This window comes from Notamacropus eugenii, chromosome 3 (genome assembly GCF_028372415.1).
Source record: "Notamacropus eugenii isolate mMacEug1 chromosome 3, mMacEug1.pri_v2, whole genome shotgun sequence".
Lineage (NCBI taxonomy): Eukaryota > Metazoa > Chordata > Mammalia > Diprotodontia > Macropodidae > Notamacropus > Notamacropus eugenii.
Window position 1 is genome coordinate 41021819 of NC_092874.1, and position 22897 is coordinate 41044715.

Genomic DNA, 22897 nt, shown 5'->3' on the forward strand with positions numbered 1-22897 from the left:
ATTATAAATACATTCACCAAGTCATTCCCACTTCTTAATTAAAATCAGACATGGACTGTTTTAAACCATAACAAACAGCTCCCAGGTGAAAAGTGTTTGAGGGTTTATTGAGGACATTTCTTACAACCTTTAAAGGGAGAGACAATGCCAAGTATTATTATTATGATGGTTTCCATAGTAGATATATGAAAACTGAGACTATGCCTAATTTTAAAAAACTAATTGACAAAACTTTAAAAAATTGTATTTTTGTGTCTGGGAAAATTTTTTTTCTTGCTTCCTTGCAACTTAAAAATGCAAAGATCTTGGTCAGGCTTCTGTTTAAGGAAGCTCTGCTTCTTTATTCTCTCTGAATATTTTTCAGAGTCATATTCTAGCTCAGCATCCAAAAGGCTTTCCTAGCTCTTCTTTCGTGATCAAACAACTTACCTCCTTGAGGATGATGAGGACCACTGTACTAAACTGGAAAGGCCCTAACAAACACTGCAAGAATGCAAAAAAATCATTGATTTGTGAAAGGAGAAAGCCTATGGTGCACCATGTGAAATTCACCTTTTAATCTTTCTTAGGGTTTCAAATACATAGCAAAACAAAATTCCATTTCTTTACCAAATTGCCTTTTCTCCTTGCAACTTTCTGCCGGATTTTAAAGGACTTTTTCCTTAGATGTTCGGCTTGTTCATATCTAAGAAAATAATTGAGAAGAAAAATAAGCTAAAAGGAAGAAACATAGATTCAAATACATCAGTGGGGAAAATGAAATTTTTTCAAATGCATATGTGAAGAAATATTTTTCATTACTAAGGAATTAATGCAAAGCTTTCATCTAATGAAAATGCTTATGAAATTTAAAACTCCTAACAAAAGCAGCCTCATCTCATAAAACCAAAACCTGGCTCTACAATAATGCCTCAGAAAAAAAGGATTTAACTTACAGAGTAGGAGCAGCCCCTGGGGCTTGGAATTTTTTTTTGTTTTTTGAGGGATAGGGAGGGAAGGGAAGAATGTCTTTGTATTCTCAGTGCCTACAACACAGTGATGCTGAGTTAGTCTGGCCAGGGATCTTAGATTTCATCTGACTCAACTCTCCCACATCAGAGAAGAGGAGCAGGAGCCCATGACTTGACCAACTGTTCGGTGCTAGAATCGGGGCTAGAACCCAGGTCTGCCAATTCCCGGTGCAGTGCATCATGACAGTCCTACTCACTTCACATTGACAGTGGATGACCCAAGTGAGTTATAATCACAAGTTCCAGGTTCAGTTGGTCAGCCATCCCTGTGGATACTACAGCATTTTTAACTGGGGTCCGAGATTTCTCTACAGCATCTCTTGAGGCAAAATGAAAGTTTTCATTTGCAGCACTAATTAGTTACCTGCTGAACACAGTGTGGTTCTTGTTCAATACTGTTACTCCACGTAAATTCATCCTAAGGAATTCTATTTAAACACATTGTATACCTAAGTTATAAAAATCAAGAAACACATATTGACCACTAACGTCCTCATCACCCCCTCCCCTGATGTGGCAAGACCACCAGTCTAAGACCATTCTTACTTGTTTTGTTTCTGATACAAGGTTGCAAGTGCATCAAGCTCCCGGGCAATAAGAGGATGCTCGGAACCATAAGCGTTCTCCAGGATTTCCAGGGCTTGTTTATACAGCTGCTCAGCATTGCCAAATTTTTTCCACTGCACATAAACACTTGCCAGCTGGTGGAGGGACTGGGCCACTCGGGGGTGATCTGGATCCAGGGCTGTTTCTCGGATTTCTAAAGACCTCTGCAAGGGAACAATAGCCTGCCCCCCATCCCCATCCCCCAAAAGTCAATTCAAACTGAGAACTCTTAGAAACCTGCTTTCTAATGGATACTTTCTAATGAACAGTCTGCCCCTCAAAAGTAAATCAAAATTAAACCAAGAACTCTTAGAAACCTGCTTTCTAATGAATTATTTTACACTATAGGAGAATCAATAAGGGGATGGGGAAAGGACTCTACATTTTGTCACAGCATGAAAACCCCCAATTTCCAGGGAGTCTCTGAGATCCTTACCTGACTGAGAAGGCCTAGGTCCTTGAGAAACCGACCCAAGGTTTCATAGAGATCAGCTAAAGACGTCATGTTTTCTTCTCCTTCACAGTTTTTCTCATACTGCTTCAAGGAATCAAAATATTCAGCGGCCATGGATCCTTTATCTCTCCCAACAAGCTGCCAATAGCTCAGCAACTCGGCAAAGTGTCCTCTGTTTTAACACAATAATTTAATGAGAAATTTACATGCACATGCACAGAGACACTGACAGATAGGCAAAGAAACTCACAGTAGCTTGAAAACAAAATCCATACTGATTTTGTCTGAGATTTAGCCTTTTCCAGTTATGACATGATGTACGGGAAGCTTAGCCTGGATATCTTACCCAGGCTACTGTAATTCCATGGCTACTTTTTACTAAATGGTAAATGTGGGAGAACTGTTGCTAAGAAAACAACCAACTCCATGCTTTATTTAATAATGAAAGCCAAAACAAGTAAATGTCAATTAAAAGTATTTCCATGATGAAATACAGCCCCTTGACTAGTCAAAAGCAGAAATATATCTTCAGAGAAGGATTATGTAGTGACACTGACATATTAAATTGGCATCCAACATCTAGGTAGTCAAGAGACAGGATCACTCTTAATGTAAGCAATGGGAAAAAGAACACCAAGGACTAATAAAGCTGAAAAAGGTAACGGGCTCTAAATGGAGTCCTAGTCTGCATTTTTATCACCAAACTCCAAGAAAAAAAAATATTTCTTCTACAGGTGATTCCAGTTCAAGGGCGATTTGCCCTTTTCCAGTGGAGAATGCATTAAAGTATATACAGGCAGGACAAGAAATCAATTAGATTAGTGGCCATAAAGAAGTAAAATGCCAAGCTGAAGAAAGGTCACTAGGGAGAGAAAAAAACCGTTCAAATCCAAACATTTAGATTTGTAAGGATGACGGGGGAAAAACCAAACAGCTCTGATATTCATAGTGAGCCACAAGCTGCAATATCAGTAAAACAGTCTATATTAAAAACAAGCATGGCACTAAATAAAATAGATGCAACATGGGAAAATCCCAAACTAAATGACCCTTTTATTGTGCTCATTATTAATCAGGATTGATTTTGAATATAGCACCTGGTCTCAAAATCTTATATCTGAAACACAGGAAGGAAGGAAAGGGAGGATGAAAACATTTATTAAACACCTACTACATGCCAGCCACTGTACTACGTGTTTACAAATATTAACTCATTTAATCTTACAACAATCCGGGGAGATAGAGGCTGTTACTATTCGCATTTTATAGCTGAGGGAAGGGAGGCAAAGAGAGGTTGAATGACTTCCCCAGAGTCACACAGCTAGTAAGTGCCTGAGGCTGGATTTAAGGTCTTCCTGTTCCAAGTCCAGTGTTCTAGCCACTGCACCACTGAGGTGCCTCTACACATAGGATTAGAGCTAGAAAAGACCATGAAATCTGTTCTTTTAGCATGTCTAGTACTTCTTAACCAGGGGTCTGGAAACTTGTGTAAAAAAAATATTGCACAACTATATTTTAACGTAATTGGTTTTCTTTGCAATGCAGTATAATTTATTTTATGCATTTAAAAACATTCTTCTGAGAAGGGCTCCAGAGGCTTCATCATGCTCTGAGGCACAGTGACTCCAAAAATGTCAAGAAGTCCTGCTCTAGTCCAACACAGACATTTTGTACAGGAAACGGTAGCCCAGAGAGTGGAAGAGACTTGGCCAGGCTCACACAGGACCTAAGTGCTAGAGCTGGGATTTGATCCCTTCAGGCAGAGAACATGGATGGTTGTAAGCAGCAGCCACTTCTGGGCTGTGCTGAGATGTGGAGGAATGTCAACCTCTCCCCATCCTCACCCTATGATTTTATGAACCAGCTCTTCTCGTCTTATTCTTCTTTCTGGGGAAACCTGGCCATATTGCAGTTTTCTATACGTAGTGCACAGAGTGCTGGGCCTGGAATCAGGCAGACCCATCTTCATGAGTTAAAATGTGGCTTCACTTACTAGTTGTGGGACCGTAGGCAGGTCACTTCACCCTGCCTCAGTTTCCTCCTCTGCAAAATCAGCTAGAGAAGAAAATGACAAATCATTCCATTATCTCTGCCAAGAAAACCTGAAATCAGTATCATGAAGAGTTGGACATGACTGAGTAATAATAACATTTTCTATAAATGTCTTCATTAGGATTTGTTTACTGGAATTCCAAAATGGCAGAATGAAACTGACTTTAAAAGATTATTTTCAAATTATTTATTTATTTATTATTTAAGATTATTTTTAAAAAAATATTTTTAAAAGCTTATTTTAAATCCAAACTGACTCACTGAGGTCTGTTCTTTTCTTACCTTTTATAAAGATTCTGAGACACAAAGAGGTTGAGCAGACATTCATGCAACTTCTGTTTGTTGCCCTGTTGTTGGAAAAGCCAAGGGAGCTCGTCCGCACACCTCCAGGTCACTCGGGCTTTACTAAGGAGAGGAGGTGGAAGAGACTCAATGAAATCAGCACATGACGCATTGAGCGCCCCTCCAATGTGGTAGTGGAGGGAGCACGTCTTCTCAGACAGTGAAAGGAGTGGCAAGCGGATGAAGTCATAGGTTTTTGAGGCAGTGAAGTACATTAGTTCAAGGGACACAAATGATTTAAAATGATGCCCTGACTCTTTATATAGGCCAGTAACTAAGATAACACCAGGGACTTGAACCTCATGGGCCCTGCATCAAAGACCAAGGCAAACACAGTAATCGGCTGCACCTGAATGAAAGCCAATGTAGAAGATTTCTGGAAACTGCAACAAAGGTAATGATTATAATGTCAAGACAAAAGGCATCAATAAAACTTTTTTATTTTTATAAAACGATTCTCGAGTAACAACAACAAAAACCAAACCAAATGAAATAAACAGTGAAATTAAACACAAAACTATGCTTTTTCTGTAACTATTAAACTGGAGAAAAATTCAATATCAAAGTATTTTTTCTGTGCAAATCCAAATCTCCCCATCTTAAATTTGGTTTCAGTACCTGGTCAAATATTGAGATTCTTTTTTTTAACACAACCACTTCATTTGCAAAATGAGGGGATCAAACTAGAGGACCCCTGAAATCTCTGTAAGCTTCACATCTAAGAATCTCTCATTTTAATCCATGTGGTTAACTTCTGGCATGGAAATCTTCTTTACCAAACTATATCAGCAACTCAGGTGAAAAGGAAGGTTTTTGAAAATTGTCTAGGGCACAGAGAGCTTAAGTTATGCTCAAGGTTACACAGACAGGTCAAGTCAGAACATGAAGGGAAGTCTTCAGTACTGTAAAACAGGCTCTAACCACTATGGCATGCTTCCTCTCCTCTGACAGAAAACTTACATTTTAGAGCATCATTTGATACGTTTGACATTAATAGGGCAAGGAAGGGATCTGAATTTATTTGCCACTAACAAGTTCTCAGACTACAAAAACCACATGAAAAGAAAATGATGCTGTTACCCACAGTTCACAACAGAAGTTTGAGAAGGACCAAACTGAAGATCTGAAATACCTTAGCTGTGAGGTGAAATATTCTATTAGCTTTTCTCTGTAGGTAGAAATATGTTGATTTTCTTCCACGTATTCTAATCTCACTGCTTCCCAAGCCTAGGAAAATAATAAATAAATTATATCATTTTACTAAGTGATATTCATATTTCACACATGTTGTCTTCCTCATTAGATTATAAGTTCCTTGAAGGTAGGGATTGTTTTTTGCTTCTTTTTGCAGCCCCAGTGCTTAGCACAGTGCCTGATATGTAGTAGGCATTAAGAAACATTTATTGATTGGCTGACACACAGTTATCATGGAATCTGTTTTAAAAAAAGAATTATAATTCCAAATCCATCACTGTACTGTTACAGAAAATAATCATGGAGCTGTAATTTTGTTTGTTTTTTTAGCAAGTACTTCATGCAGTATAATAGTGATACTCAACATTTCAACATTTATTTTTAGGAAAAGAAAGGATTAATTCAAACCTTAATTTATGTATGAAAGATCTCAGATACATGGGAGGTAATGTGACATAATGGGCAGAAGACAATCTATGAAGACAGGAATATGTTCTTGTCTTTGATACATTCTATCCATGAGAACACAGTCAAGAGACTTAACCTCTCAATGCCCCATGCAACTCTTGAGTTAGCAAGGAGTTACTAATTGCATCAGCAGAGGGAGTTTGCATGCTGGGAACTCCTTACATCAATGAAATCATAGGTACAGTGTTGGAGAAGCATTAAAAATACCAAGTAAAATATGAAACTGAAAATAAAAGGGCAAGTCAAGCTGGAAAATGAGACTAAATAGACTAACAAACAAAAAATATGGATATAATACAAAAACACGTTCCAAGTAATAGAAATCAACCATGAGATTACTCATATGTAGAATAAATGAGAATAAAAATACTCTAAATAAAGGCAGGAATATATTTACTTTTTTGCACAAATAAAATCTGATAAAATAAAACAGGTATTTTGGACAGCATCAGGCTCTGTGTAGTTCCTTTTAAAGTTTGTTCAGATAATAATGGTATATTTTATTTAATGTTTCTAAATCTAAATATTTCGGAATTTCTAAACCCAATATTTCTAAATCTAAAATTTCTAAATATTTCTAAATAAATCTAAATCTAAGATTTCCAAATTTCTTCATGTTGCCTCCCTTTCCCCATCCCCTAATTGCAGAATGCTTTGATGGCATCTCTGTCTTCTACTGCTTAAATTCTTTACTCTGTAGCCCAGCAGTCAAGGCCCAATATCTACTTTTTCCAGTCTTAACAAGCTCCATGCTATTCAGCCTGTATGTCTTGAATCCCCTGTTCCCTCTGATTGGAATAATCTGTCCTTTCACCAAATCCTACCCACACAGTGAAGGCAAGATCCAATGGGACCTCTACAAAGCCTTCCCTGATTTCCCTCCACACATATCTGCCAATAGGAAGTAATCTCTCCTTGTATCTGCTGGGACCTCCTCCACTGCCCTTTGGTTACTGCTCCTATGTGTCCCACATGTGATGGCCTCACTAGACTCTGAGATCCATCTCCTTCATCTTTGGATCCTCCCCTAGATGTACAATGCCACGTACAGCAGAGGCTCTCAACAGATAGTTTTAGTTTTAAATGTTTCAAAGATTTGAGGTAAAAGTTACTTTGGCAAAGATGCAAAACAGATCACTTACCTGGAGGTGTTGGAACTTGAGTAAACCACAGCCATATGTCAATAAACACATTCTGTGCAAACTATGGACAAGGGATGTCAGCACTGACCAGGACAGGTCAGGGTAGAGTTCCATCAGTTCAGATTCACTCACTCCATTGTGACTGACGCTGACCAGGCAGAGGATCTAAGGAGCAAACAGACTGACATCATGATTCAGAAGTCTTACAAAGAAGGGAGCAAACTGCTATATAAATCCTTAATCTCAACAGCTGCTTATTCAAAAAAGGCAATTTCACCGATTTCCCCTGATATACCAATAGAACATCCAAAGATAGCATTAAACTACAGAAATTCTGTTTTACAAACAGAACCGAAGTAACACAAATGCCTTATACTGCAATATGTATTATATATGCAAGGAGAAAGCCCAATAAAACCCCCAAGACATAAAATGCAACATTTCAAAAATAATGATAAATGTACTTCAAAGGGACTAAAGTTACCTTAATATTAATTTTCCTAAATAATGAGCATTTCAGAAGCAGACTATTGATAGACTTCTAACTCTAGAATACATTTTTAAGAGGTAAGTTAGCTGGATCCCCCTCTTTCATTCACTCATCTAAATCATGCCATCTGCACATTTCAGTCAGGAAGATCTAGACTTGTCTGCAGACACTTGGGCAGATCCCACAAATCTCTCAGAGGTTAAGAGCCTGCCCACAACCTGCTAAGCAGCCCAGAAACATCTTTGGTAAGCATAAAATCAGGGCAAAGGATGCCTTGCCCCAAATCATTCACCCAGTGGCAAGAGTTGGAGGTGAGCAGTGCCTTTCCTGACTCGTCATACATAGTTAGAGCCTTCCATCTCTGACCAGTAGACTCAAATAAAGTATCTTGTCCAGCTGAGTAAGTAGGGATTTTTCTGAGCAACAAGGACATTAGATGTTTTACCAAACAAATCAAATTGTTAGAAGCCCCCGCAGCAAGCAGGCACGTGATGATTTGCTGGCATTCTTGGATTTACATGAAACAACTTAAAATTAGAGCATTAAGCAAAGAATATCTAAGTAATTATTAAAGTCAGAGAGAACAAAGGCCATTTAAAAAAACCCTTTTATGACACTTGTGCACCCACCTCCTTCATTAGATTTCTCTCTTTCTCATTTTCCATGGATTCCTGAATTGAGCGCAACACCAGCCTATATAAGGACACGGTATCCTGGCACTGGAAACAGTGCTGCAAGATTTCATCTATGTTGCCGGCTCTTCCTGCACTGCTGAAATACAGGAGAGAGGTTTAAATTGCTTTTCATGTCATCAAAAAACTTGTATTAATCCTTGGATGGAAAGCAGATTTCATTTCTTCAAATGGCAAAATTTGGTGATACAGTAATACAGAAAAAGCCTCATTACCTCAAACATATCGGAATTAATAGCAGAAATCACAGACATCATGACATGGGGCTATATGCAGGATACTTAAAAAGAGTGCTCTGATCCCTAGATGCAAATGGGCAACATTCAACGCTAGGAAAATAATTACAAGCAGACATGGTTAGTGAGTCAGGCAAATCATCGGGGATGGGGCCGGGAAGAGGAGAAGAGCTAGAAAGAAACTGGCCTGTAGGCAAGGAACAATTTTAACAAATATTATTACAGGAATTGAAGATATGACTCAATATTTGGGCTTTTTAGTGATACTCATGACCCAAACTGGCACATAGGAGTCTTTATGCAAGAGGTTACAACAAGGGATGCTTTAAAAAATATTCCTCTTTACAAATTCACATTTCAGTGGAAAAAATATGATTCTCCATGATGCTTAGATCTTGATTTTGTGATAAGTCAGGCCCTACATTACAGTGTGAGGTCAAAGTCTCCAGTGGATACTACCTGGACAGAGTAATTTTTAAACCTTCCTCAGATTGCACCAATGAATGAGGATTTTAGAGCTAGAAGACTGTGACCTTAGGAAACAGCAACTGGTCTAAAAGATCATCATTTTATAGAAAGGAAACATAAAAGGCAACGACTTGCCCAAGGACATACAACTAAGTAGATAAGGTGTCAATAAACATGAAATCTGCTGCCTTATATAAAAGGAAAGGGATTAATTATTGAAGGAATTTAAAATTCAGATGTCAATATTTTTAGGTTAAAGAAAAGAACATGATGATTATAAAAATAAAGATAATTAAATATAGCGATTATATAGCTCCAAAGAGATCTGCTTTTGCAACAAAGGAGAACAACACCTCCTCCATCCTTCCGCTAAGCTTCTGGCCTTTGTATCTAGTGCTTACCTGTGTGGCTCACACAATGGCTAAGGAAATTTTCAAGACCAATCCTCTACTTGACCAAGAGATAGTACTAAAAAGTTAAGTAAATTTATTTAATAACATCTAACAACTCATTAATTATCCTAGGGTTCAGTTATCCACACAGGCTATTAGTAACTTCCTCATACTTTGCAGTTACTGCTACAGTAGAGAAACGACCTTCCAGTGTAATGGAAAGAGTTACTGCCACCCCCTCCAATGAACAGTGATGGTGATGGCTTCCAAATTCTCATGAGTATGACATGGTTTTCAGCAAACACAAAACATGCAGGAGACAGTTCTAAGGAACCATAACTTACCGAGTGATCATTTTACACAAAAGGGTGACATATAAGGCGTTGCAGGTTGTAGCAGAACGACAATGTCGCTCTAGTTTCTTTTCCTAGAACAGTAGTTTCAAAACAAAACAAAACGAAGAAACAAAAACACATTTGCTAAGACTTTCACATCACCTGACGACAGGCTGGGCTATGCAATCTTGATCAAGGTGACAATTTCTGTGTTTCAGAATACATTCAAATTTGGTAAAATTCCTCATTTTACACAATAAGGGAGGTGGATATGCATTTTTGGGGGGCAGGGGTATACCACGTACCCAGACATATATATTTAAAGCCCTTGTATTTCCAATTATATAAAAGCACAGAATATCAAATCTGTCACTACTATTTGAGAACAAAATGCATTTAACCATGTAGTGGCTAAAAGTCATTTTTATATGTGATAGTGGGCAATCCCTATCTTCAGTTTAAACAACACTTTAAGAAGGCTGATATACAGTGAGATATGTCTACTAAAATTAAAGTACGTACCTGCTCTTTAGTCAACTTAATATCTACACAGCTGCATTCTGCAGTAATAAGAGCTTTTGCATCTTTTGAATTTAAAGGCTCAAGATGAAGTGTTGGCCATAACCTTATAATTAAAACAAGAGAAGACAAATTGAAATCTCGATCTAATAATGTATTATGTACTGTCATCATCTGCCAGCAAAGACTACAAGCTTCGAGGAGAATCGGAAATCCTATTCTACCATGAAAATATATGAACTATATCTAGGAAAGCCTTATACCCTGTACACCAATGTTAATTTGGTTTGTTTCCTCCTAACATAATTCTATCATCACTCTTAAAAAAATTCTCACACAGAGTGCTATGAAAATAAAACAGCATAAATGCAATATTTATGCTACAATATTGTTAGAGGACAATATATTTAGAAGGTATTACTCTATATGGTAGCTTAAAGTTATAATTACATATATTATACACATGTATATTGTATGATATAAATATAAAATTAAACGTTTATTGGGCACCTCCTACGAGTAGGGTGCTGATGTTAGGGAAACGGTGAAAGATACGAGACACCCCATTAACATTCAGTGATGCTTGAGGTCTCCTCCACTGCAAGACGTGGACTGTTATCTTGAGAGCTCACCATGAGTCTGTTTCATGGAAAATCTCAAGCCTGCCAACTGGGTTCCCCTGGGTCCTCTCACTCTACATGAGAGAAACAATACCATTTTCCTTGCTCTGGTGTGTCCAACAGGATCTCCAAACAAAAATATTGATTCCCAAATAGGACTATTATTAATAGCTAAAAATGTGTATGATAAATTTAGTATTTTAAGAAAATCCCAAATGCACCAGATTTCATGTTCACCAATTTTACTCTTAAACATCAAAAGTAGAAAATATGAACTAAGTGCCCACCATTCAATAACCCACACTTTCAAATTGACACTCACCACTGATTGGTGAAAAATTAACCCTGGCAAGAGAAAATTGAGATGATGGCAGAGTATGGACTGCAGGCAATATTGTCCTGCTAATATTGATGCTGGCTGGTAACATTACCCGCATCTTGGTGTTACTTGTGAGCAGAAAACAGAAAGAGGAAAACGTTAAGTCTTTGTGGAAGTGATTAGAAAGGCGCAAGAGCACAGGGCTAAAAGGGGCACTATAATAGGCAAGAGGAATAAAGATGGAAGAGAAGTAAAGACTGATAGAAGTGAGGAAATTGGCAAGGAGAAGGCTCGTAAATTTTCTTGACAGGACAGTGAACTTTTTATGGCAGGACAACTTTAAAAAAATTGAAATGTAATACTGCCACACACCACACACTGAATTTATATATTTATAGCTAGACAATCTGCAAGAATAACTTATTATCGTACCTCCATGCCGGAGGGCATGTTTCTACATTCACAGACACAATTACTCTCACATTCACAGGCAGGGGATCTATCAGCCACTTCATGTGTTTTTCAACTTGCTTGAAAATACAAAAACAACATCCAATCTATTAGTTCAAACTCTCTGAAAATCACATGCCCAGTACTAACCAAAGCAGAAAAAGGGAAGCTATCATTCAATGTTCTGGACCTATTTTTGAAAAATTATACCAAAAATTCTATTGAGTACTTCTTCTTAATGATATAATCCCTTCCATGTTCACAGTGTATGTATGGAAAAACCACTAGATTCACTATCTAGAGAGCTCCAAATGGTAAGGAAATATAAAGTCTCTTAATTTAAAATATGGCTAGTTTATCTTAATAATGTAGCATAAGTCATCAGAAAAAGTTTTTAGACCCGTCTATAAATACTAAAATATAAACAAATTAGGGATCCAGCTATTCAAAAATATCAATGGCTTCGTTCAATGACCAGCCTTTCCTTGATTGATAACCAGCACAATAATAACCTTTAACCTGCCAGGCTTCCTCCCAGGAGGAAATTGTAAAATCAATGGAACAGAATTGCAAACAGCTATTCTTGTCACTGGCAATGCTTTTGTTTCTTTTCCAGAAAAGGCTGCACAGGGTAGTGGGTAGAGCTCTAGACTCAGGGTCAGAAGTCAGGGGTTGGAGTCCAGGCTCCACAACTTATGAGCTGGGTGATAGATAAGTCATGCCATCTTTGACCCTGTTTTCTTGTTTGTAAAATGGTGCTACTACCTGGCTGCAGGGGTCTCATGAGTACACTATAGACAAAGGGAATTGCAGTCAGATGGGACCTCAGCCCTTTGTTTTGTGGATGAGGAAACTGAGACCCAGAAGAGTGACTTGTCCAAGCTCACACGGATAATGAATGGCGGAGCTGGGATTTGAACCCAGGTACTCTGAGGTTAGTGCTATAAAAGCAGGAGCTCTTGTTATTCCAAGTTCACCAAGGAGATTATGAACAGAAAGATGGAACAGTACCTGAATTTGATCTATAGAATCAATAATGATGATAATACTGCCTTGATGACGAGCAGAGAGCTTTTCTAGCCACCGTGGAAACTCCTCAAGGAGTTTCCCAGGATCCAATGTTAGCCCAGATACTGACCAGGAATGCTGCATCAGCTGCAAGAAGAGACACACATGCACACATGCATGCGCACACACACACACACACACACACACATACACACACATTAGCTGTTGCATAACGTGTACAGGCTGTGATGGCTAGCACAAGATATTTCTATCTGGAGAGACCAAAATGGAGATGTGAAAAGGACATGCTTCTACAGCCATGAGAGTTATTCACTTAACAAATTCTGAAAATACCTTAATTATTGTCAAGCACTTAGAAACTAACTATAGCCATAACACTGAAACAATGATTGCGCCTGCATGGAATAAAAGGTTCCGGTTTACCTTTAAAGTCAGCCGTTTAATTATCGAGGCTGACTCTGCGCTGGTGGACATGGGCCGCCCCACAAAGTGATACAGAATCAGCGTATTTGGAGAATGCTTTTGCTGCAGCTGAATCCTATAGAAAAGACAATGTGTTTTTTTGAGAAACAGTTTAGAAAACTAGCTGTGCCATTTTCAAAAATTCCCCAAATGTCTTTTAAATTAATCTAAGCATCTCAATTTACAATAAGGAGCCTTATCCAATGCCATCAATCTGTCAGCAGTTACACTTTCGCAATCTATTTCACTGTGCTGAAATCTGGTTCCTAAAGGATTATGGAATTTATGGATTCTTTGGAACACGCATCAGTTCATTACAGATTCATTTCAGCTATAAATTGAAGCAACTCTCTGAATGTTTCTAGCCAGAATTGTTTAAATTAGAATTTAAAGTACAATTAAAATGAATGATCATTTTTTAAATAACACATTCTTCTAATAAACTAAAGCCATTTCTGTGGTAAGAGATAACCTAAGTACTTCCTGAGTGTAAACACAAATTAAATTAAAAGGTTGTGGAAAAAAAGAAATTTTAGCTTTGTATGTAGTGCAATGCAAATAATAAATATGACAGACTCCTTTCTTATAACACCTGTTCATCTTATATGCTACAATTAATTAAACATGCAGAAAAATTGTTGGTTAATGTTAAAACTCCCAGGAAAAGGCTGAAGGCATCAACTATCATTTTAATAACTCGGTACTAATCATCTGTTTCCTAATTTTGTCATCATTAATTTTGGCCCAATTTTCAATGAAATGTAAATTAAAACAAGAATGTGATAATTCGGTCTAAAATAGCTTCACCAGCTCCAAGAAGGAGCTTATGTAAGCCCTCCCCATAAGCTGATCACTCTCATATTCTCCAATGCCCCAGAACGTAATTAGTGTTTATACTTCACGATCATGTCCTTATATGTCACTGAACTGGTTCCTCTTTGCAGGTTTTGACTTCACAATGATATTACAAGGACTTAAGCAACAAAGTTGTGCCAACAGTAGGTATGCATTTGGTCTAATTCTAGTTAAATACGTGAAGCTCAAAAATGAAAGATAACTTGAAACAACAACAAAAATTCAGACCATTTAGATAAAAGAAGTGACTTCCCAGAGCCCGGTCCTCCAGACACAAGAAGGGGTGGGATAGGTGCCGCTGCCACCACAAGGTCATTTAGGCGCTGGTAATACTATAAACAAACAAACCAAAAAACAGAAGCAATAAGAGTTCTAACACTGCTAATGCCACACTAAAAGAAACAGCTGATTATCAGTTATCAGCTTAGAACAAAGAGAATGTGAATAAATGAAATCAAGAACCTGAAAATCCTAATTTTAGACAATAACATCTTGCCAGGACTTCTATCCATAATGGCTGATTAAATATACTTAGATTCAAAGGAAAGAATCCAAATCTAATTGAAAGAAGAAGAAAAAAAGGCTGTGGCTGGCTTAGGGCCAACAACATGTGACTAGAAGTTTCCCGCAGTCCTAGTAAAATGATTAGCTGGCATGGTACTTTAAATCAGCGCCGAAAGTTCTATTCCTGGAATTTCACACAGTGACGCACTTGATTGGTCTCTTAAATAATTTTGATAATGATGATGGTTCTAAAAATATAGAAATCTTTCCATTCTTTATCTCAAAAACCCCAGTAACAATCCTAATTACTTATGTGACAAGATCTGCTCTTAATGACAACAAAGAAAACTGATTTTGTTTAAATGAATTGCCAAAGTTCTCACTAACTGTTAATGACAAGACCAAGAAAAGAGTTCAGAATTCTATCCACAATGAAGAAATAAAAGTGCTATCAGAAAGCAAATCTTATCATTCCATTATTTAAAAACCGTTAACGATTCAGCTTGGCATTCAAGACCTCCAAAACTGGGTTCCCATTGACCTTCCCAGTCTTATAAATGTGAACTCCTAACTACAGGCAGGATCGTGTACTCACTATCCTCTGAACATGTCTTGATCTTTCCTACCTCCATATTCTTGCTTAAGTTGTTGTTTTTCACCTAGAATGCCACCACTCCTCCTTACGTCAATGTTGAGTCCAAGTTTCTCCATAGTCTTTTGCTACCACTCCAGGCTAGCCTCTCAATGGGGCATTTAGCTCTTCCATGCTTGCAACACCCCAATATCTACTTTCTAGAATTACTTAAGCTTCCTCAAGCAAGAATGTAATGCACTTGACCACAGAGCCTGAGGATTTATATGTCTTCATATCACTTACAGTGCTCTGTACCCGTAGGCTTGACATATAAAATATGGGACAGAGGGGAGAAGGACAGGCATTAAATATTCATTGACAAAACACTATGTAAAGAACAAATTAATGATCATGATTCTATCTATACTTCTACTGCCAAAATGGTTAGAAAATTATGGTTCCTGAAAATAATCGCTGAGCTATCTGATGTTCCTAAGACAAATTCTGGGAAGTCATGTAAATCAGGAGACCAGAAGGGCATCTGCCTTTTTCAGAAACCTGAAGACGCGTCTTTCTAAGGATGGGTTGGCTTGGGTCTCAAGGTCATCATTTCTCAAACAACCAAAGAAAGTTTATGGAGAAGTTCCTGCTATTCCCTCTGGTTCCCTGCTGTCCAGCCTCCAAAAGGGACCCTTATTGGTGGCTCTTGTTCTGGCCCTCACTGATGGCGGATGACTGGATGACCAATTTTTACTTTTTCTCTATCTTCTTCCTTCTTCAGTGAAATGGACAAAAAGTGGATCTCATGGCTTTTCAACATACTATGCTACAAAAAATTCTCTAGGTAAAACTTGGTTTGATCTTAAATAAAGTAATGAGATTCTAACAGAGGTAAGCTTTCAACTGTAAAATTATGTTTTGAGTTGGTTTTTTTTTAAGTTGGTGGTTTGAAACTCAGATTTTCTCATAGAAACAATGCTCCAAATGGTTAGATTCCTAGGCCAGGCCACAAGAGCCTTGACCTGGGCATTACTGATGCAGGACCTCCAGTAGAGATGGGGAACCGCATCATACTTGGACACCCTCAACTTAAGAATTTTCTACACTAGCAAAGGAGAAAGTGCTGCTTCCACAAAAGAGCAAAGGACCTTTCCTACTTCCATCACTCCCCATGGGGATGGGAGGCTCCAGCCCAGGCTCTCCTCACACCTCGTTCTGTTATCTGGGGCTTTTGTAATTCAAGGACCGTGGGACTTACTCTTGTTGCCTTACTACTCCAGTACTTTTTGCTTTCTGGGTCCTTTGTGCTTAATTTGGTTGTTTTCAGGTCTTGATCTAAATTCTTAGCTCTGACTATCCTGTATCTCAAGTTTCATTTGTATAAACACTTAATAAAAAGGGGATTAATTTGGCTACTCCATAACTGAATAAATGGGCAGCTAGGTAGAGCCATACTGCACAGAGCATGGGGTCTAGAGTCAAGAAGAACTTAGTTCAAATCCAGCCTTAGACACTTTCTAGCTGTGTGATCATAGATGAGTCATTTAAGTATGTTAGTTGTTATTATTAACTGATACATAATGAAATATTTGTCATATCATATTATATAATCTCTCTCTCCTTTCTCTCTCTCTCTCTCTCTCTCTCTCTTCAAATTTCCTTCATTTTCTCTAGAAACTAGCAGATTGGGTTGGCCCTCACTATTACTTTGAGCTACCTTGTGACCCTGATCCAGAATTGGATAATCATGCAGACAATGAGATAAGAGACATCCTGACTCCCACCTTCCAGTCACAAATTACAGAGGATGTTTTAAGACTTTCTGCTTCGTTGTGTGCTATTAATAAGTGGTCATGTGTTTCATGTTCACAAGCCTTTCATGTCACCCTAGGGACTTAGCTTAAGCCATGCTCATATTTTGCTACCTATAATTAATCCAAAAGCTCTGCCTTACATTCTTTTTAAGTTTTTTTCCCAATGAAGTCACAGTTTTTGTCTCCGTGATAAAGTATTTACTTTCTCAAATCCCAGATCATATGCTGAATTAGAAGCCTGCTGAAAAGCTTCCATTTGCTCCTGTTCGTCATGTATGTCCCACAAAACATCACCATAATTGTCTTCTTCTGGAATGGTAGAATCTTCCTCATTGTCCAAATCTTTCATTTCCTTCTCTGTGTTCTCAAAGCCCAAAATATCCTAAACGAGAGAGGGCATCCGCATAAAAACAGAAAGGATGAAGACACATTTGTTTCATTAAAACCCAACATTAACATAATTCACAGTCTAAAAAAGGTAAGATAGTTATAAAGCTGATCATTCTAGCTAGTGAGTGAGAACAATTTTTTGACTGTACGGTGAGGTCCTGTTAATGCTGTATGCACAGATCATCTTTATATTTTGGGCCTATGGAATGTGTCCAGCTATTAAGCCGGAGCATACTCCATGAAATTAAATATCATTTCTTGAACGCACCTGAAGTTCAGTTTTTGATTTAGATAAAATTTCTGGATACCATTTAATCCCAACTCCAAGGCCTACAAGCTTTCTAGCTCACATTAGAAGACAGATACTGGTGTACACCTATAATCCTGGCTACCAGGGAAGCTGAAGCTATTAGATCTCTCAAGGGTGGGTGTTCTGAGCTGCAAGGGGCCATGCTGATCAAGTGCTTGCTCTAAGTTCTGCATTAATGTGGTAAGCCTCCTAAAGTGAAGAGCCACCCTGTGGTCTAAGGAGGGGTGAAGTCACCCAGGTCAGAAATGGAAGTCAAAGGTCCTATGTGGATCAGTGTGGGATCCAATCTGTGAATGGGCCCTGCATTTCTAAGCTGGGTGAGACAGGGAGATCTAGTATTTATTTATTTATTTTTAAAAGGAAGACTGTTAAATATAGCCTTGTTCACTTCCTGCCCCAAGAATTCTAATTCTCCCATCTAATTTCTTGAGTGTCAAAGCCAGATTTTTAAGCACCGTATAAGCTAATACAAAAATAACGACTTTACCCACATTTCAGAAATTTCTCTGAGTAAAATGACCTCTAGGTATAACTTTTAAACAACTATTTATCTATCTTCTTTCAACGGAAGATATCAAAATGCTTCACAGTTGTTGCAATATTAAACAATTCTATAAGCTAGGTAAGAATAATGAGTAATACTTTCCCACAGTCACTTCGCAAATATCATGGATAAAAGCCAAGAGAATGCACTGTATATTTTCTAACAGGAGAGATGAATCATGTTATCTTCTAAGGTTTAAAAAACCTACAAAACCAATAGCCCTCTTACCTTGTTTTCTACTGAACAACCAACATTTATGGAATGTTGTTGCCTAAGAAGACTTAATATCAAGACTTAAAGGTAATGACTCTAATCCCATATACCTGTTTAATAACTTTTTCCACATAATTATAAGTTTTATATACTCCTTCTGCAGGCTCTCCTTGGTGGTCAATAATCTGAAAAAAATGAGGCACAGAATGTTTTAAGCACTGAATTACTTAATCAACCTAAGATTTACAATCATAAAGTCTTAGCTGGAAGGAACCTTACAAATCATCCAGTCCAAAATTGCAATAGTTCAAAAGAAACAGGAGATGTGCAAATTTAGAAATATTTCCAATCCAAATGCTTACATAGACTATTTGTGCCCGACCTGTGGTAGAGCCTTCTGAGCCTTCTGTGGTCTCATTAGCCACAGTTGGACACACTGTACCTTGACCCCAATACAGTGAGATCATTTTGGTCCTCCTTGAGTATTAAGGACAACCTTCAGTCCAATGATCTCATGAAAGAACATGAACATTTATCCTACTTTTAAACTGTAAATTATAATAGATATTCTAAAGTTTTGCTCCTTTTTTTCTTTGACTAAGAGGAAAAGGGATAGGGTTTAAGCTCATGATTTCAATGCTACAAGATGCTCCCCAGTGATAAGACTCGCTCTACCAGTGCAGGTTGGCAACATTTCTGCTACTCAAAAACTTAGAGACTACAGTGGACTGCTTAGAGCATCAGGAATTCAGTAACATGGCCACGTGGCCAGTATGTGTCAGAGGTGGGATCTGAATTCAGGGCTCTGAGACTAGCTCTCTATCCTTGCTAACATGATACCTCCTAAAATGAATCCATAATTCTAGTTTAGTAATATTTAGAATACAACACTTTGTGAAACCATACACTAAACTTTAAACCAATATCTCTACATGTGTAATCACCATCCTTCTGGGGAATGTAGTTAGTTAACTATGCTATACCTAATTCTAATATAGGGGCCCTGGGAAGGTCAATGGAAAAAATGTGATCATTTTACAGTATAAGTACAATGAAGAATATAATTCTTTATTTTATTAAGGCTCTCCTTTATATGATAAGTAAGTCCCATCAGTTTCTAAAAACCTGTAAGGAAAGAAAGAAAAATTCTTGCATCTGGTTATATTTTTCTTTAGCTTGTCAATTTTCTACAGAAGTCTTTAATTTTACCCTAAATAAAGTTCACTGATCTCTCCTTCTCAGTATATGTTAAACCAGGATTGTCCTCCAAGTTAAAATGGATGCTCTACTTGCTATAACAGGCATTCATGATCAAATAAGGAGCTAGGCGGTACAACAGTCAGTGCTGAGCTTGACGTCAGAAAAATCTAAGTGTGAATACTGCCTTAGTCACTTACTAGCTTCATGACCTTGGGCAAGTCACTTAACCTCTGATTTAACCTCTCAGCCTCAGTTTTTTCATCTTCAAAATGGGGTTAATATCGGTATCTATCTCACCAGCCTTCTTCCGAGGATCAAATGAGATTTAGTGTATAATGTGTTTTGCACATTTTAAAGCATCATATGTTAGCTATCATCATCATCAAGTCCTTACTGAACCGATGGAACAGAGCCAGATAGAAGTAGTATAATCATTATCAGTTGTTTATTATTTTTTCTATGTTTTTGGAAAATCAGTCCACAACACTGAAAAAAACTTTCCTTTCTCCCTTACTTCTGTGTCTGTGCAGGTGAGGGGAGATCCTCCACTTGCCCTGGATGTCAAAGCTCTATGGGTAGAAAATAAGTTGGTAATTTGGTCTACATACTTACCACCTATTCCCACTTCCATTTCTCAGCCATACAATGCTGCTCTTGCCCATGCTCTAGAACCCAACCCAGTTGGCTAATTAATAACAAGTCTATAGGGCATAGGTCCAGTTCACTTTTTGGGTTGTCCAAATCTTCTGCCTCTCACCATTACCACAGTGGGGCTTCATACATGGGTCAAATTTTCTTGAAAATTTACCTTGGCTTTGTTAGCCTTGTTCAAGTAAGAAACTTGTTCAATCAACCGCTGGACAGAGTCAGAGCTGACTTGGCCATCCTCCAAGCGATGATAGATCAATCGAGGTTTTCCTTCAGAGTTTTTCAAAAATGCCTCTTCGCAGTCCTCCAACAAACAGCTAGATTGGAAATCAGCATTTCTTGTGCTACATTACACTGTTGCAGCAAACAGTTCAATCAATCAACTCAAGCTTCAATAATGGACTTGATTATAAAGACTATTCATCAAAGTCCCTGATGCAAAAAAAAGCATTTTTCTAATTATTCTGTGTTGGTCAAGAAGCAAAATTTTCTTGAATAAGCCATCATAACTTACATGTTGGTGGCCACTTGAAACTGTAATATCACAGGGTTGGATTCCATTTTTTTCTTTATATCTAAAAACTTAAGTAACATTCTGAGGTAAACAGTGACTTAGATTTTTAACCTAATGGAATAAACTCATGTTAGGAAGGTAAAATTTAGCAATGTCATATATTTAAATATAGTTTTCAAATGAAAAGCTTGTTCTTATTACTTCCAAATATCCCTTCAAGCTCTCATTCTCTGTCTTCTTTTTTTACTGCTAGATTCCTGGACTATATATATATAGCACAATGATGTTGCCCACAGCTGGAATGCTCTCCCTCCCAACCTCTGATTCTTACAATTTCTGCTTTCTTGTAAGACTTCGCCCAAGTAGCACATCTGGAGCCCCTCTGACTTTATTGTCTTTACTCTATATTTATCTCACATGATCTGATTTACTATGATCACATGTGATTTCTATGTGTTAGTCTTCACTAGAATGAAGTGACTTCAGGGCAAAAGCTGTTTTTGAGTTTTGATTTTTTTTTAATCCCTAGAGAACTCGGTTTGTATCTGGCACAAAGTAAATGCTTAATAAATGTTTGTTGAATGATTCATCCATCAACACAGCCAACATCTATCAGTGTCTCCATTTCTTCATCATGCTCTCACTTTTTAAACCAATGCATCTGGGCTTCCAATCTCACCCTCGTAAGAAAACAACTTTCTCAGAGCTCACTGAGGAACTCTGACCATTCCCAAAATCAGCGGTCTTTTTCATGCAGCTTTTGATAGTGCTGACAAACGTTGCTCACTATTACCTTCTTCCATGGGGTGCTGATCACTTCCTCTCCCCCACGTGCCTGATAACTTCCCAGTCTCCTTTCCTGGTTCACCATCCACATCCTACCTCCTAAGCAGGGAGATTCCCAAAGTTCTGTCCTGGCTTCTTTCCCTCTCCTTTAATGATCCCATTTACTCCCATATTTCTCTCCCATTATTCTCTCTATGCAGGGGACATCTATAATTCCAGGCTTATCTCTCTCCTAAACTTTACTCCTTCACATTCAAGTGTCTCCTGGACTTCTCTGCTGGTTAGATATATTCCGCTGACACCTCAAACTTAGCATGCCCTAACCTGAACTCAGCATCTCCTTCTCTTCCCCATGCCCACTCCTCCATCTCTGTAAAGGGCACCAGCACTGTCCTAGGTACCAGGTTCACAGGCATCACTTCCTTGTTGCCCCTCCACCTACCTCTTTATAGCCAACTGCCAATATTCATGCAACTCTCTCTGTGCATCTCTCACATCTGTTACCCTCTTTGACATTCACACACCCCCACAAACACACTGCCCTAGTTCTAGCTCTCATCTCCTTTTGCCTCGATGACTACAAGAGCTTCCAATTCACTCTTCAAACTGTGGACACAATCAAAATCATCTTGCTAAGTTGCAGGTCTGAGTGCAGGTCTGCACTCTCTAGCTCAACAATCTTCCATGACTCCTATTAAAAAATACAGACTCTTTAATGAGTCCCTTGGAGTCTTCCACCATCTGGCTCCAACCCACTTCTCTGCTTTTGTCCCATACTACTCTTCTTTACATAATTTATATTCCAGCCAGAATTATTCCTCAGATCAACCCTCCATGCCTTGGCACAGCTGCTTTCAGTAGACTATGAGCTTTTTGAAGGCAGGCCTGTCTTCCTTCTACCTTTCTTTGTGTCCGCAGTGTTTAGAAGAATGCCTGGCACAAAGGAGGTGCTTTGTCAATACCGACTGACCAGCATTCACATAGGCAACACCTCCTTTTGGACAGAGTCCCTCATCAGCTCAGTCTTTCAGAATACTGGTCGTCCATCATGCTCCCTGCTCCTAATGCTGTGGCCACATTACAGAGAGTAATATGGCTTTATTTCTGACTTTGTATGCTCAATTTTTAGCGTAGTGCCCTGCCTGTGGTAAGCATTTAAGACAATGTGTTCGGCTGAAAATCTGACTCTTGCTGTGGTCATGGGCGTCATTTCTCGGTCTTCTTCTTCTTTAACCCTTTTCATTTTTACAGAACTAGATGAATTG

The 22897-nt window shown here is 38.3% G+C and overlaps 1 protein-coding gene across 3 annotated transcripts in view; it reads right to left on the minus strand.

The window, feature by feature from the left end:
• Positions 1-22897, minus strand: part of NPHP3 (nephrocystin 3) — a 50394-nt gene that overhangs the window by 15993 nt on the left and 11504 nt on the right. For 2 of the 3 annotated variants that reach the window (XR_011976607.1, XM_072651332.1), the window contains exons 7-22: positions 20493-20649; positions 18595-18669; positions 17230-17409; positions 14364-14467; positions 13242-13356; positions 12801-12944; positions 11772-11869; positions 10404-10506; positions 9891-9973; positions 8388-8529; positions 7269-7433; positions 5597-5691; positions 4405-4527; positions 2053-2242; positions 1557-1798; positions 610-685 (exon numbers count right to left, since the gene is read on the minus strand). Coding sequence is in view for 2 of the 3 variants with exons in the window: in XM_072651332.1 (XP_072507433.1) it covers positions 610-685; positions 1557-1798; positions 2053-2242; positions 4405-4527; positions 5597-5691; positions 7269-7433; positions 8388-8529; positions 9891-9973; positions 10404-10506; positions 11772-11869; positions 12801-12944; positions 13242-13356; positions 14364-14467; positions 17230-17409; positions 18595-18669; positions 20493-20649 (2092 nt within the window). In the remaining variant the exon portion in view is untranslated. The remainder of the gene's footprint in view (positions 1-609; positions 686-1556; positions 1799-2052; positions 2243-4404; positions 4528-5596; positions 5692-7268; positions 7434-8387; positions 8530-9890; positions 9974-10403; positions 10507-11771; positions 11870-12800; positions 12945-13241; positions 13357-14363; positions 14468-17229; positions 17410-18594; positions 18670-20492; positions 20650-22897) is intronic. The other variant, XM_072651333.1, reaches the window with a different exon arrangement.